The sequence below is a fragment of the Thunnus thynnus genome, chromosome 20 (genome assembly GCF_963924715.1).
Source record: "Thunnus thynnus chromosome 20, fThuThy2.1, whole genome shotgun sequence".
In the NCBI taxonomy this organism is placed as follows: Eukaryota; Metazoa; Chordata; class Actinopteri; order Scombriformes; family Scombridae; genus Thunnus; species Thunnus thynnus.
Window position 1 is genome coordinate 10,127,646 of NC_089536.1, and position 16,567 is coordinate 10,144,212.

The window sequence follows — 16,567 nt, forward strand, 5'->3', positions numbered from 1 at the left end:
TTAAAATATGCTAAATGGCGGGCATTTACGGTTTGCTATATATTTTTTTCTCCTAGGAACTCGATGTCATGTCCCGTCCTACTAAGCCTCTGATTGGCCTATCCTGATATTCTTACCTCAAATCTAACCAATCTCACTCCTCATGACTAAACCCAACCAAGGAAGGCAACGAGTATTAGCCAATCAGAGGCAGAGTAGGGCGGGACATGACTTCGCCTTCCTAGGACAAAATATTTGACAAGTCGTTGAACGGCATTGTGCGTGCTTACGTCAGCCGGAGAGATGACTTGACAACCTTGTCCTACCACAGAGGGAGCAGTTATGACCGTGTGATACCACCATTCAGCACCAGTACACTGTCACAGGTGAACATGTCTGTCATTATAATACTATAACTATCGTTGTTACCTGGTTGTCAGACAGAAAAAGGTGCCAGTCAGTCCAACTGTAACCGTCCTTGTTTAAACCGTCACGGAAACGTTAGCGCGCACCGGTTAGCTCGTCATGTGGGTTTTCGGTTACGGGTCCCTGATATGGAAAGTGGATTTTCCTTATGAGGAGAAAAGAATTGGTTACATTAAAGGCTTCAGCCGTCGGTTTTGGCAGGGCAGTACCGACCACCGGGGAGTACCGGGTAAAGTAAGTATACGTTATTGGCTTTGGGACCAACAGTATAGCGGCCTTTAAACAAAAATACATTATAGTGATTCACTGGTGCCATACAGTGGATTCAGTGGAGCTTCTTAACGGGGCAAGCATGATGAAAGAAGTGCTCTGAATGTGCAAGATAACATTATAAATAAACAAAAAGTTCTTGGGACATTTCTGAATTCTAGTTAATTGCAGCAGGGAGAGTAACTTGCTGTGAAGACACATCACATTTCCACCCCAAAAAAAGACGGATACAGTAGGTTTAATTCATTTTCCTACTCGATTGTCTCCTGTAGAGTTGAGTACAAAAGTTAAGGAAAGAGAGGAAAGAGGAAAGGGAAGTTGTAGAAAGTTGTCACTTAGGCCTACAAGTCATTATTCATCTGTTAAAAAGAGCTCAAACAGCAGCTCATTGTGGTGTTACTCTCCAGCTATAACTTTAATGTTTTAGAATATTATTGTGATTTATAGTATGTAGCTTATAATATTCCCATAACATTTCCTAAAAGACCATAGTCTGTTTTGATTATATTTGCGTAGTATCCCTCTACAATTTTAATTATGACACTTCTACATAACCCGCATGTATTTATGTGTTTGAGCCTGTTTCAAATTTCTTGTTATGCTTGTATTTTACAGCCTGGCCGGGTTGTGACACTGGTGGAGGACCCCGAGGTAAGACGAAGCTTTCCGAAACCCAAAAATATTCAGTTTATAATGATATAACACAGAGAAAAGCAACAAATCCTCCCACTAGAGAAACTAGAACCAGCAAATGTTTGATGTGTTTGCTTGACAAATGACCAAAATGGTTAATTGTTAATCCAAATTGTTGATGATTAATTTTCTGTTAATCTGAATCGACTAATTGTATCAGTAGAATGGCTGGAGTTTTACTGAAAGTTAACCTGACGCGCCAGATGATTTCTCACACAGAACCATCTGAGAAGTCGTCCTTGGAAACCGTTTGGAAAAGGGCAGACACTTTCAAAAAATACTTGGCAAGTGATTCATTATCATCGTCTATCACAAGCTAACTTCTCTCTGTCGTCACACCTAAACTGCGCATGTAGCTGCCAGTAGTCCCTCATAGGACGCTTATTTGTCCGATCCAATCTTGGCTCAGACACAAGCTCATAACTTGAAGCCTTACAAGATAGATTCTTGTGTGATCCTGTGATTTTGCAAATCCAGCTGCATCGCAAGGTAATAAGCTCTACTCTGTAAAATGTCACATACTGTATATGTCCAATATACGTCCATCCTATATGCAAAAAGAACCAAAGGAACATTTCTAACAAACATCAAGGTGTGTTATAAATAAGGTCTACACACTTTATCCACCCTTTTCCTTGAATATATATCTTTCCTCACCTGCTAAAATGACATAAATCATTATAATATTACGTAATTTGACAGTTGCTATCAGTGTGGTGTTTTTATTGCCAGTGGAAAAGCAAACATTACACTTAATTTAAACACTATTAACAGATTATAATCACGTTAAGGTCATTATTCACCTACTTTGTTATTTATTGCTGTACAATTGGGTGTAATTAAGAGCAAACTTGCAGCGTGGAGGCCAGCAAACCAACAGCGTCACTAAGTTATATTTACTTATATGCTTTTTCAAAGCGTCTGGAGATAAATGATTCTTTACTAAAGCATAAACGCTGCCTGTGCTGAAGAGATTCAGCTCTGATTTGGATTTTCATAGGGTTACTTTACTGGCACACGCTGAGCAACACAGTTGAAACAAAGGAAAGGACGATGCATTGTATTGTGACCTTGGATGAGAGAAAATTTTGTTGCAGTTGATGGGGAAGATATAAAGAGATGGGGAGTGCGTCTTGTGATGTAAGGCTGTCGAACATGATAAGAATGTACAAAATATGCATTTAGAGGTGACTGATGAGTACGACTTTGAATGTAAATGTCTTTCTTTTGTAGTCACAGGTTATGATCATAACGAGTGTCAATACGAACAGTAGCAGGGTTGCAACTTCAGTCATTCTTTGGATTATTTTCCTGATTAATCGATTAATTGGTTGGTCTATAAAATGTCAGAAAAAAGTGAAAAATGCTTATCACAGTTGCCAAAAGTCTAAAGTGATGTCTTCTTCAGTGTTTTGTCCCAAACCCAAAGATATTCATTTTACAATGATATGAAACAGAGAAATGCAGCAAATCCTCAAGCTGGAACTAGAGAATTTTGCCAGAAAATGTACTTAATCAGATAATCAGTTGTCAAAATTAAAGTCCATTCATTTTTTAACTAAAGGATTAACCAACTTCTTGTTCTTCTTCAGTGTTATGAACACAGTACACCCATTTTACTTTACAGCTGAAACGAATAGTCAACAGAAAATTGGGTGACAATAAATTGACTGTTGATTATTCATGCATGTCATTGATCAAGTGAAAAACATTTACAGCCTTTCAAATGTGAGGATTTGCTGCTTTTCTCTCTTTTATATCATCATAATGTTGGGTTTTGGACTGTTTGTCAGACAAAATGATCAACTGGAAGATGTCACTTTGGGCTCTGAGAAATACTGATTAACATTTTTCCCAATTTATGACATTTTAAAACAGCTTTACATTTATATACTAATAGTTTATGGCGTACACTATTACCAATATTACCAGTAGATTAAAGTAGGGCTGCAAATAAAGATTTATTTCATTATCGATTAATCTGTTGATTATTTTCTCCTTTATTCGATTAGTTGTTTGATCCATAAAATATCAGAAAATGGTGAAACATGTCAATCCCAACGTCCCAAAGACCAAGATGATGTTGTCAAATGTCGAGTTTTGTCCCGACCAACAGTCCACAATGCAAAGATATTCAGTTTACTTGAAAATACAAAAGAAACCAGAAAATATTCACATTTGAGAAGCTGGAATTAGAGAATTTGGACATTTTTTTCTTAAAAAATGACTCCAAATGATTAATCGATTATGGAAATAGTTGGTCATTAGTTTAATAGTTGACAACTAATCAACTAATTGACTAACCGTTGCAGTTCTAGATTAAAGGGATTCCAGCTTTCTGTGCAGAGTTCATCACTCTGCGTTATTTCCTACAAATGTCGATCTACCTGTTTTTCCTCTTTCGCTGACATTCAGGGGTGTGTTTGGGGCGTTGCTTACAAGCTGCCGACGGGCCGGGAGCAGGAAGTGAAGAGCTACCTCGACTACCGAGAAAAAGGTGGTTACCAGGTCATTGCGGTGACCTTTCACCCCCGTCCACCACTCACTCCCCCGCCCAGCCAGACGCTGCTCTACATCGGTTCTCAGGACAACCCAAACTACCTCGGCCCCGCCCCTCTGGAGGAGATAGCCAACCAGATCGTCAGCTCCACCGGCCCGAGCGGACAGAACACTGAATATCTGTTTCAGCTGGCTGATGCTGTGAGGACAATTCTGCCCGAGGATTCAGACTCCCACCTGTTTTCTCTAGAAACTTTAGTGAAGGAAAGACTACAACGTACGCAGAAACACTCACGCACTCAAACAGATTGAACAGTGATTTGATAAAGAAAACACGTCAAATAATCTCAGGGTTTAAGATACGTGTGGAGGAAATCAGGATATTTCGGGTACAGAAAATGTGTTGACAAAGTCTGTTTTATCCCTGTTAGTGTTACACTGCAAAAATTGCATTAAAGTACAAAACGTGTAGAAAGAGCAATATTATCTCAGTATATTACTTCTTTTTTTTTTACATTACAGTAAAACTTTACATGGATTTGATGATGTTGTTAGGATGCAAAAAAACACAACGCTCTGTTTCACCTTGGCTCACAAACAATATCAAAATATCTCATTTGGATGTGACTGTTTTCACCTTGCTCATGTCTTTTAGCCATGCCGCTAACATTGCTAAAAAACATGAGCAAGGTGAACTTGGGATGTAATTCTGTTGTTCGGTTTGACAGTCCACCACTTCTTAAAAAAGATTTTTATCACAATTCTTTCCAAAGCTGCTTGTCTAAACTGATAATCCTGCTTTGGTGAATACCCTCTATCCTTCTTCCTGATTAAAACCAAATTCCATGGTAGGTATCATCATAATACCGCTGCTAACACGCAATCACACAGTACACCCACACAAGTACACCTTGTTTATTCTAAACTGTACTTTCCTTGTGTGAGTACTTGTACCTATTGGTGCCGTTATGCCTCCTTTCATCCTGCCAGCATATGTCTCAGCTCAGACAACTTATCAAAGTCAACAGCATTGCATCAGAAAAAATCAACATGTCTTTCAAAAAAAAAACCCACACACATACTGTATATCAAGTTGTAACCAGTTAACAGTGTTTATAGGCAGAAGTCTGTAGTGATAGCATCTGTACAGGATAACATACAATGTCATGTAGAGAGAAACATTTCAATGTTTGAGCTCTGTCTCTGTGCTGAACATAAGCTGCTGTGGAAAGCTACAGTATGTATGTGAAACGGATATGCACAGAAACACTGCAGGTACTGTACATGATCAGTCAACCATGGCAAATATTTAGCACACCGCACTCACACTTCTTCCTCTAAAATAACATACACCTCTTCACAAATGATGCAGTGAGTTTATTTTGCAGGTAAAAACTATCAGTGCTGAGCTACTGTATAATACAACACAGTGGGTTGTATAGAGATATGATATAATGTTATTACATCATGTTATACATCTTTATGACTTTTTATAGGCTTATATATACGTAGCAGTGTCATATACATGTATATCAGTCGTATAATTTATAACATTTTTATTATATTGTGTGTTATGCATTACCTTACAACTGTAGAGTTACAGTAGTATAGAGCTATGTATGCCATTTTTCATATTAATATTGCATATTTATATTCATCATATATTTTCTTGCATTTAATAAAATGGCCAGTCCCACCCTTTAAAATATTTAAAAATCTTCTAGTGAAATAGTGTTTTTGAGAAATAGTGACCTGAAAAGATAAAACTCTTTTATTCTAAAACAGAAAGTACACCTAGAGGGTGGTTATCTCTAAAGTAAAGTGGCCACCTTTGGGGCTGTTGAACTGCTTGGTGAAACAAAACAAACACACCAAGTAAGTTAAATATTTGAGACCATTTTGCCCAGGACTGCTTTCCTGCTGGGTTTTACTGAAGGCCAACATTGACACGTGAGGTTTCAGAGGCCGCTGCCACATTATCAAACATTATTTTACAGAGGACTGGTAGACTATAGAGTTCCCAACAGTGTTGATGGTGTAATTATTGTTCTATGGTGTTGATCAGTCAGTCTATAGAGGACCTGGAAAGGCAGCTGTCTGTCTAGGCGTAGTAACAGGGCGACACCAGCAGGTCTGTGAGCACCAGCAACTGGTCGTCAGTAAAGCACTGCCGATGCTCCTGCCAGTTATCATGGTGAGTACGCCTGAACTCTGACAGGGTCTTCTTCACCGTCATCTTGGAAGAAACAAAACATAAGTCGTTACTTACTCACTGGAAAAAAATATTATCATGAATGAATTCAGTTTTTTGTGTCGTGCATACAAGTACGCCAACAATTCATACAAGAATGCTGCACACACATTCTCAAAGAAAACCATTTCAATGTCAACGAAAATCACAAACCAGTGACAAAAACCTTCAATATATAATACTGGAGAGATCAGAAGAAACACACATTTAAAAGCCCATCTTGCCTTCTGTTAGAAAACTTAAATAAACTTAAATAAACTTAACAAAACTAAACAGACTTTCCAATCCAGAATATTTCAGACTATACTGAATATCATAATATGTACAGTATAAAAGTACAAATTACACAACTTCCTGAATATTTTTGAATCTACTCACCTCAATAGCTACAATAAGAAAACCAAACTTTTGCATATATATATGCAATATATATATATATATATATATAACATGCATATATGTATGCATACATGTTTTTCTTCAAACTTGAGTAAAACTTGATTTTGAATGGAATTCAACTCACACTACAATACAAATAATTGTTATAGATAGAATACAGCATATCAGCCTCTTCAGAGACTGAGTGGAGCTCTTTTATATATAGATCCTTTATTTAAAGTGGTAAAAGTCTCATTGAGATTAAAATCTCTTTCCCAAAAGTGATCTGACCAAGAGAGCAGCATAAACATCGTTACAACAATAAACACAAACAATAAAACAGACAAACACTACTGTCACACACTACAAACGAGGGAACACACTATCCAGTTAATGTCCTTTTGTCGAGAACCAATTCAATTAACCCCGCAGTAAACTACTGCAATAAAGCAGATGTTGATATTTCTTCATTGCTTCATTTGTTTTGAGGAAGGGAAAAAAGTAAGGAGCTGATAACAAACCTCAATAACATCCGCTATCTATTCTTACAAAGTGATATACCTTTAAAGTTTAATAGTGGAACTAGAAAAAAGCTGAGTATGACTTGCAAAGTAAATAGTTCCACTGCCACAGTGTAAATGCAGTGTAAAATCCAATAGCAGCTGACAATCTTTGCAGCCACAGTCTCGTTTGTTTACACTGATTAAAAACTAATGAAGCAGTAATTATTTATTGGTGTTTAAATGCCACAATGTAACAATTTAAATAAGAAATCATTTAAAGTGGAGCAAGTTTGGAGTGAAAAGTTAGCATGGTTCAACAAGGACACAAAACAGGGAATTAAACTGATGATCACTATAACTAAGTGTGTGCTCATGACTTACAGTACATTCATTTTATATTATGGCCTTCTGATAAAATTAGCTTAGATTAGGAAGAAGGATTGAGCGCCTCTGGCTAGACAACAAAGACTGACTTTGCTTACAGATGAGTTAGTTTGCCTGAAGAAACAAAAGCCACATTTTGACCGCAGGAACTTTCTCCAGGTACTAAGAACCTTTTGAGGAACTCAGTTCTTCTACCTGCATTTCCACCAGAGGAACCAGGTCTAAATTAAATTAAGTTAAATTCCAGGGAGACTGTTTTATCCCCTAAAAAGTCCCTGCTTTGGGGGCAAAGTTTGCAGGGATGACCATTGCTGATTGGTCAAACACACAGTGCAGCTGCTTCAACTTGTGTGCCACTTCATTCATAAAACAAGGAAGTACTCTCGTATCTATTGAGGACCAGTTTAGGACAAGGCCAGGACATTTCTTTTTCGTTTGTTAACCTTAAAAGTAAAGTAAGGCATAGTTGTCGGCTTCCCGGCTCATTTTAAAAAAAGAGCGAGAGAAAAAATGAGATAGATAGTGCGAGCGAGCTGAGAGCACCAGCGAACGAGAGAGAAAGAGAGAGAGACAGAGCGGCGGTGTTCAAGAACAAAGCAGTGAATGAGAAAAATAAAACATTATTTTCTGATTGTTTCACGGCGGTTATGTTCTAAAGCAGAAAAAAACACTTGACAGATGATTTACTGTGGAGACAGATACTCTTACTTTCAGTTTCATTTAATTTCATCTCATTCAGTTCTGTTTTCCTCCTCTGCGTTTCTCCTTTTCATTCATTCATTACATCCAACTCATGCAGCAGTAAATACAAAGAAAAGGACAAATTCTCATGTGTTAAAGGACCAGTGTGTAGGATTTAGTAACATCTAGCGCTGAGGTTGCAACTGAATACCCCCCCATCCTCCTTCTCCCCTTCCAAATGTGTAGTAGAGCCTACGGTGGCCGCGAAACTAATGAAAAACGCGAAAGGCCTTCTCTAGAGCCAGTGTTTGTTTTGTCCGTTCTGGGCTACTGTAGAAACATGGTGGTGCAACATGGTGGCCTCCATGGAAGAGGACCTGCTCCCTCTATAGATATAAAGGGCTCACTATAAGGTAACAAGAACACAACAATTCTTATTTTCATGGTTTATACACTAAATAAAACATACTTAAGTTCTGCTAGATGCCACTAAATTCTCCTCACTGCACCTTTAATACTGCATCTCAAATGCTGCCATCATGAGTCTAATTTGCATGACCTACCTGGTTCCTCAGATGCAGTGGAAACGCAAACAGGACTGCACTACAGGGATTTAAAGTTCAAAGTTTAGTCCCTGAGATTAGTTCCTCTGGATCCAAAGTACCTGGAACTTTCGGTGGAAACGGGGGCTTAAGATAAGTATCCCTTCTTATTGTACACTAAATCTGTTTTTACATAGAATTTGCACGACAGATATTCACTCCAGTAGCCTTTATAATAGACTTTGTAATTCATCTACATGCATATATATATAGTTTTTTACTGTATTCCATTGTATTTTCTTTCTCATCTTTCACTTTGCAACAGGAGAAGCACTAAATTATCATCATCATTGGCTCCCCATCACTGTAATGTATTATTCAGACTCTGCACAACGGATTACATTGTATGTCTTCTTCATGCCTGAAGTAAGACCAAAGACACAATTTTCTCCTCAATTGGACAATGAAATTGTATTCTTTCAGCTCACACTGTGTTGAGCTAGATGTTTGTATATGAGTGGTTATGTGTGTGTGCTAAAGTGTGTGTGTATATGAGTGTGTGTGTGTGTGTGTGTGTGTGTATGCATGTATGTGTGTACCTCGATAGGCTGTGGGTCGTTGAGATGGTCACTCAGGTCCATCAGTATATGAGGCATCCAGTCTGGAACATCGTAGGGGCTTGACAGGATGCACGCACTGAGGCCGAGCACTCCAGCATGGCGCCGCACTAAGTCTGCACACGCACACACGCACACACACACACACATACACACATACACACACACAAATACAGTTAAAATGGGCCTTAAAATTTTCAAGGTTCACAATTCCCCTGGGATAAGAAAGGGTAATAGGGCAAGTATTACTGTGATTGCCTCACTTTGTGATTGTGACATGCACGTAATTGTGTGTGTGTGTGTGTGCGCGCGTGCGTGTGTGTGTGTGTGTGTGTACCCGTGGAGGCCAGCTCTCCTCTGGCCTTGGGGAGGCGAGTCTGACTCAGCGTCTGGAGCTGTGTCTGCAGACTGGAGTCCAGGGGGAAGAACTGGCACTGCAGTAAACCACTGAGGGTGGTGCCTGCCATGTCCCTCACCTACGGGGAGAAAGGGGGAGGGGGAAGGGAGGGACAGCGAGGAGAGAGAGGAAGAGTCAGAATTTAAGAAAAGAGACCTGCGAAGATCAGATGCGACAAATTAAAGATGCAGTGGAAAGCACGAGGCAGTTTTAGGGTGAGAAACGCATACACAATTTATTAAAAGAGCTGAGTGAAAGGAGATCGGGGGAAAAGCAAGGTAAACGGGACAGAGATGAGCAGAGGAGGAGGAGGAGGAGGAGGGGAAGGAAGGATAGATGCAGAGTTGAGCTGAGGTAAATATCACTTGCAGAACACCACTGCCTTCCTGCAACCCTTTGCATAAATTATGAATAAGCACTGAGTGACTGTTGATGCATTGAAATAGACAATGCTACACAGAGCTGTACACTTGCAAAGTTTACAAAATATTAAGAGAAGCAACTGCTTTTATATTTCAGACAAAACAGGTGCAGCCCAGTGCTTATTGATTGCCACCTGTACAGCCAGATCGATAGAAAGAGACAGGTTAAAGAAGGTTTTAAAAGCACTGAGACAAGTGAGACATGGATTGTTCAAAAGATGTAGCTCCATATTAAGAGGGACTGCTGTGTCCTGAGCAGCAGCAGTAAATTTGATTTTATTGCATTCAATAATCAATTAATAACCAGTGGAAACCGCTTATAGTGATCACATCTGTCTGGGTCAAATTGATCACCATAAGCAGATGATTATTATAATTGATTTTTCTTTTTCTTTTTCTTTATTTGTCATGCAGTTACCATCTAATTGACATTATTGAATATAAAGCTTTGCTATTTACTGAATTTTATTGACTGTTTCATAACGCAGCTGTTTCAAACGCTTGTTGTCGTTTCGCTGCTGCATCTTGCTGCAGTTTCGCTGCTGCATCCCGTTGGCTCATTTTTGGCAGTTTGTCATAATCTTCAAGGAGACTACGTTTTTCATTGAGAGAAAAATGACTTCCTTTTTCCTGTCATGATTTCAATGTGCATGCAGCACCAGCCACGGGTAACCAGCCGGAAGCAGACGGGTTATCGCGAGGCAATAATGGTGACAATAAGTGCTGCTAAGTACATACATAAGAATTACTGTAGTTTTAAAACATTTTTTCCATATGTTGTCATGTATGAAAAGACCCAAAAGAACACTGTAAGCAGACTACTTGATTACTATAAGCAAATGATTTAAACAGCATTTGTACAGGAATGATTCTGCCTGAGCTTATTGATCCATATAAGTGGTTGATCACTGTAACTGTAATCACTATAAGCGTTTCCACTGTAATTTAAATAAAATTGGTCAGTCTATACACTCAAACTAACATATTATATTTTATTACCATCATATATTAAACACACTTATGATGATGTTTTGATTTTAGATCTCTAAAATGACATTTAGCTAAGGAGTGCAAGATAGTCACAGTGCTTTATCAACATTCCTATAACCACAGAAGAAGAAGAAATGCACCTGAATAGGGAAATAAATTAAGATGTGAGCAGTGAAGCAGAGGGTTATTTTCAAGCCATAACTGTGCATAGAAAAGAGGGATTATGATTTAGAGAGAAGAGACTGGGAGACAATAAATTGGCCATTTATAATCCTGTGACAATTACACTTTATAGAGTGGCAACGCCTGTGTAAAACCAGTGTTTGCTGCCTTTTTGTGCATTCATTACCTCAAGCTGTTCATCAAGCAGCAGCTGCATCACCAGCGTTCGGATGCGGAGCACCTCAGCAGGCACACTGAGCAGGGTAAATAAGTTGTAGAAAACCATGATCTGGAGGTAGGTCAGTACTGAGTAGCGTGCATGCCACGACCTGCTGCCTGCCATCTAAACAGGGGAAAGGGTAGAGAGACAGAGACAGATGGGATCGGGTTTTTATGGAGGCTCCAAAGTCCCAAAAGATATTGGGTTTTTTTTTTGCAATGTGTGCAAACAAAATATTAGGTTGAACGTGCACAAAATGCAGATATTTTGTTATACTGTGTATCAATTTATATACTTCTCTACCAGTTAATCAAGTTTTACGTCCACTGTTGAATGTCATACAATAAAAATCTTTCAGATCGAGCATAAAAACATGGGACTGTCCTCAGCAGATGCATATATTAATGGACAACAGGCACAGCTGATGCAAAGACTATGAAGATTTAGACCACGTCTTTACTTCATCCGTGATTAGTTACATGGTCCAGGGAGGGGAGGATGCATAGGCTTAGATGGATGTTTATGAAGTCCCGAGACAATGGCTTCAAAAGAAGTAGAAGAAGAAGAAAGAAGTAAGACTCTGAGCCGTATTGGATCCCAAGTGCTCTAGCGCACAGATGGCAACGACTTCACAGAAGACCGGATTTCTCAAAAGCACTGAATTATATCTGGCATGCCGACTCACAAGAAAACCTTTTGCTGTGTGTATTAATGAGTGTATTGATGGCTTCTTGCAGAGAATCATTTGGCTGAATGCCTACCAAACAAGCAGTCACCAGTACGCTGGGCGCTATAGTAGTGCTACAGAACAGAGGTGTACTTCTACAAGAATACATTAGAAATGTTAAGTAGCTATCCTAAACTTGTACAAACTTTTAAAAGAATAGTTTGACATTTTGGGAAATATGCTAATTCACTTTCTTGCTGAGAGATAGATGAAAAGACCGATACCACTCTCATATTACGATATAGTATCAATCTTCTCATCTAATTCTGGATGAGAAAGCAAGTATTTTTCAAAATGTTGAACTATTCACTCAAATAACAACATATTCCCTTCCCACAAGATAAAGAAAACATCCATCTTCAGGACTTTAGGGGCTCTGTAGGTTTGGGTGTAAAGGTGAAGCCAAGAAATGTTTTTGCACTGCTTTCACACGTTTCGATGAAATATAAAACTGTAGATAATGTGGTTAGTGGCGGAAAATTGGCACAAAAGCAACATTCGTGGCTTGTGGAGAGAACAGAAATTTCACAATCGAGGGGCCACTCACGTTCAAAACTCGAACATTACAAAGTAAGCAAATTTAAAACAGCACAGGTTGCTTTTATTCTAACAGCACTTTGGGCAGCATTAGACTCGCAACACTGACAGCGGACAGGTGGGGCAGTGTGTGTTTGTGTGTGTTCTTGTGTGCGCATAATACCTCTTCCAGCGCTGCCAGAACAAGAGGGATGTGCTCAGGATACAGCAGGCCCTGGGACATAAGAGAGAGACACGTGCGCGCATCCTGCTTCATCTCATCATAGCTCTCATCAATCTCCACCGGGGCAATCTGCAGGGAGAGGGAAACAGAGAGAGAGAGATGGAGAGAGGTAGGAAGACACAGAGCTACGCACCATTTTGAGTAAATGAAGAGAGAAATTGAGTTTAATGGGCAAGTAAGATTGAGTGGGTAATAATGCTGTGCTGGGACTTGCATGTATGTGTGTGTGTGTGTCCGACTTGCATGTATGTGTGTGTGTGTGTCCTTACCTTGAAGAGAAGAGGCAGGAGCTGTAGTTGCTGCTGAACTGGAGTGGTAAAAGTTCGCCCTGCACTCGCCATCAACCATTTCAAGACTGCAAATGGCACACAAACACACACAAACACACACATGCACACCAAAGGAGGAGATTTTGGGTTGACGCCAAAGAATAAAAACAACTGACTTGGCGCTGTGACCTTACTGCATTGCTCTGGTAATAAAACACAATCTATCATGATTTAGTATCTAATGATTTGGATAATTTCATAACTAGATATTTATCTGTATAATGGAGATTAGAGTAATAACAGAAACTGAAAGAGCAACAATGTGCAAATGTTAAGACAAGAAATGAGATCTAAATTCAGTCAAACGCAATCAGGCATCCCGCTATTAAAAACTAATGTAGGTATGAATAAATATCTGTTCCCAACTAACAAGAATTATATTTTCCAATAATTTTCTACTTTTAGAAACACACCTACTGCTTGACCTTGAGTAGCAAAATAAAAAAAATGAAAAGTAATCACATTTAAATGTTTGTTTTTTTAGCTTTTTTCTCCCAGCAAGTTACTGAAACCACCAAAATCCCCAAATTGTGTCCTCAGTGGTAGCTACGGCCTTGCTCACAGTACCTTTAATAGCATTTGGTCATTCAGATAGATTTGATTTCATATGCCCAGGTTTTAAAAATATCCATATCTCAGATTTCTGCTGCCACATCTTATTGGAAAGAGATCCTGCTGTCAGATTTTATAAATGAAATCTTTCAATGCCGTAAGCACCAACAATGAAAACCCACCTCCAAATCACCCTCATTGTATAAGGTCAGGGACAGAAATCTCAGTGGTAGATGTATTAAAACTTGGGCAAATAAAACCCAAAACTATCTGCATTTGGATAGAGAGCAGAGGTAAGTGAGGAATTTTTTTTTGTTGTAATTTGTATTAACTGACCCTTTAATTGGATATAACAAAAAATATTAAATGAGAATTTGCTGAAAAACAAACTGAACCCAATTTATTAAACTGCTACTGGGTCTTGTTTGTAATGAACATGAGTAATATAATATAATACAGATGACTGCACCGTGTGACCTGTACAAATGTTAATATTAGAGACACCCTCCCAAATATTGAGTTGACCTCCTTTACACAGCCCATAACTTCTTTTTTGAAAGACTTGAACACACATCCTTGAAATCCCCTTCATCTACACCTCACTACCTTTTAAAGTAGATTTAAAATGGTGAAATCAATAAGGGATTACAGCTTTCAGCCTGTTTTATCTGGCTTCTGCATGTCAGTCTATTTCATCAAGAGGACAAGCTGCCTTGGTATATATATTTTTCCCACAGCCACTGTCTATCCCTGGTCTACACCACGTCCATCCACCACACAGTTTACATGCTTGCATCCACATTCTGACCCGTCTTGAGCAGTTTGACAGCCTGGGTGCGCTCGTCCGTCTCCTGGGTGTTCTCCTCGTGGATATGGTTGTGGATCTCCAGTTCTGATGTGAGGGGCTTGAGTCGCTCTAGGACCCGAGTGACAAAGTCTGCCACGTGGGGGGAGGAGGTGGGCCTGGTGTGTGGCAGGGCCACGTCTATCATGAAGATATAGGTCAGGACACTGGAGAGAGAGAGAGAGAGAGAGGAGGAGAAGGAAACAAAGGGGGAAAAAAACAGAAAGAGGAGATGGAAAGAGTAAAAAAAAAAAAAAAAACAGAATAAGAGCAGTCCAGACAGATAGATTGAGATAAATAGAGGCTTAGAATTTAACAGCCCAAACAGTGCACACAGGTTAATTAGATTAACCTATTTAACCGTGATTATGTAATCCTGAAGAGATAACACCAAGTTGATTTGGTACCTGCCAATGCGCTCCCTGACATTCTTATACACCTGGGTGAGTTTGGGGCTCCAAGTAAGGCCAGCAGCCTGTGCAGCAGTTCAGATACTCTCCACTGCTGCTGGGCCAGACCACCTTGAAGCACATACAGCAAACTGACAGAGACAAAGAAAATGGGGGATGGAAGGATAGGATAGGAGGGGGGGGGGGGGGGGGGGGGGTTGGGGGGGGTCGTTGTGTTATTGCGGCATGTCAGCTTGCATCAGCTCAGGTTACTACTGCAGCTGAAATCAGAAACCTCTGAAATACTGTAGATGACATGAACACAGTCCTGTGTGTATAGATATTCATGTACACACATACACGTACCTGGCGTCTCTGAATGAGCCGCCCTCTCCGCTGAGCGGGCTCTCCATCAGCAGCTCAAGCAGCCAATGGAGTTTCCTAGGGTCCCGACCCTCCTATTGGACAACAGCCAATACAAAATAGGGTTATTTTTTCAGGTGGGCAACATATATTCATCCACTGAGCTGTGATTTGCAACTACTTTATGCACAGATTCCCATACTTTTACTTCCTATTTAAACAGAGAAAACTAGTTACTGGTTGAAAATAAGTCAGCAGTACAACCAGAAGGGAATGGTACAAGTATTTGTTGTGTGTTTCACAGTTTCTCCTTGAGGATTTTAAAAGGAGCAAAGCGGTTGATTTTCAACCAAATTATATGTCGTCCTCATTCAAATGTTATGTTTCTTGCTGCAATAATCCCTAATACAGGCAGCAATAGTTTGCAGTAAACACTGTCCTCCTGTGAAAAGCACAGTTTTATAAAATTGTCTGGTAAGGTTGCAGAGAAAAATGGTGAGAAAAGATTTGCGGCTGATTAACAAGACTAATCATCTACTGTACAGTGGTGCTTTGAACTTAATGCTAACACTAGCATGGCAACGCTAACAATGATGACAAAATGCAGATTCTAGAGGTTACCATGTTCACATCATAGTTTAGGGTGTTAGCATGCTAACATTTACTGATTAGCATTGAACATAAAGTACTGCTGAGGCATTCATTTTGCAGATCTCATAAACCAAAATTCTGACCTGATGATGGCATTAGAGGAAAAGTGAAGGAATTACCAAAGTTATTCATCTTGAGGGGAACATGAATGTGTGTACTAAATTTCATGGCACTCCATCCAAAAATTGTTGAGACACTCAAAACTACACATGTGAACCTCATGATGGCCTGAGAGAAAAGGTCTGGGAATCATTATGATTCATCCTTTCGGGAATCATAAATGTCTGTTCAATATTTTGTGTAAATCCATCAACTAGATGTTGAGATATTTCAGTCTGGACCAAAGTTGAGGACCGACAGATCAACACTGCCATCCCTGCAGAGTGTTTGAGCTGCAAATGGTGTTTTCAAAATCCAATTTTCACCCAAATGTTTGTTTTATTGATTTTTAAAAATCTGATCTTCACCATTTTTAGAAGGAAGATAAACATATAGATTCCCACATTTGTTTAATGAGCCCTAAACTATGGTGCGTAGG

At 39.4% G+C, this 16,567-nt stretch overlaps 2 protein-coding genes across 6 annotated transcripts in view; one reads left to right on the forward strand and one right to left on the reverse strand.

Annotated features, from left to right (window-relative positions):
- Window positions 1–226: 226 nt before the first annotated feature.
- chac2 (ChaC, cation transport regulator homolog 2 (E. coli)) lies at window positions 227–4,348 on the forward strand. Of its 5 annotated transcripts, none has more exons than XM_067576196.1 (4): window positions 232–365; window positions 1,291–1,326; window positions 1,529–1,652; window positions 3,784–4,348. In XM_067576196.1, exons 3-4 carry the CDS (start codon window positions 1,533–1,535, stop codon window positions 4,177–4,179), a joined length of 516 nt encoding a protein of 171 aa, XP_067432297.1. In that variant the 5' UTR covers window positions 232–365; window positions 1,291–1,326; window positions 1,529–1,532; the 3' UTR covers window positions 4,180–4,348. The 5 variants fall into 5 exon arrangements, 4 of the variants coding, with proteins under 4 accessions (XP_067432297.1, XP_067432296.1, XP_067432295.1 ...); XM_067576195.1 differs by having other exon boundaries at window positions 1,532–1,652; XM_067576197.1 differs by lacking the exon at window positions 232–365 and adding an exon at window positions 623–639 and having other exon boundaries at window positions 1,532–1,652.
- An 875-nt stretch (window positions 4,349–5,223) lies between these two features.
- The window catches only part of psme4b (proteasome activator subunit 4b), a 40,837-nt gene continuing 29,493 nt past the window's right edge, over window positions 5,224–16,567 (reverse strand). Inside the window, 10 exon segments of the mRNA XM_067576187.1 lie at window positions 5,224–6,103; window positions 9,206–9,339; window positions 9,561–9,699; window positions 11,382–11,537; window positions 12,842–12,970; window positions 13,171–13,256; window positions 14,591–14,793; window positions 15,034–15,083; window positions 15,086–15,167; window positions 15,382–15,473. Of these exon segments, the coding sequence (XP_067432288.1) occupies window positions 5,969–6,103; window positions 9,206–9,339; window positions 9,561–9,699; window positions 11,382–11,537; window positions 12,842–12,970; window positions 13,171–13,256; window positions 14,591–14,793; window positions 15,034–15,083; window positions 15,086–15,167; window positions 15,382–15,473 (1,206 nt within the window). The 3' untranslated portion in view covers window positions 5,224–5,968.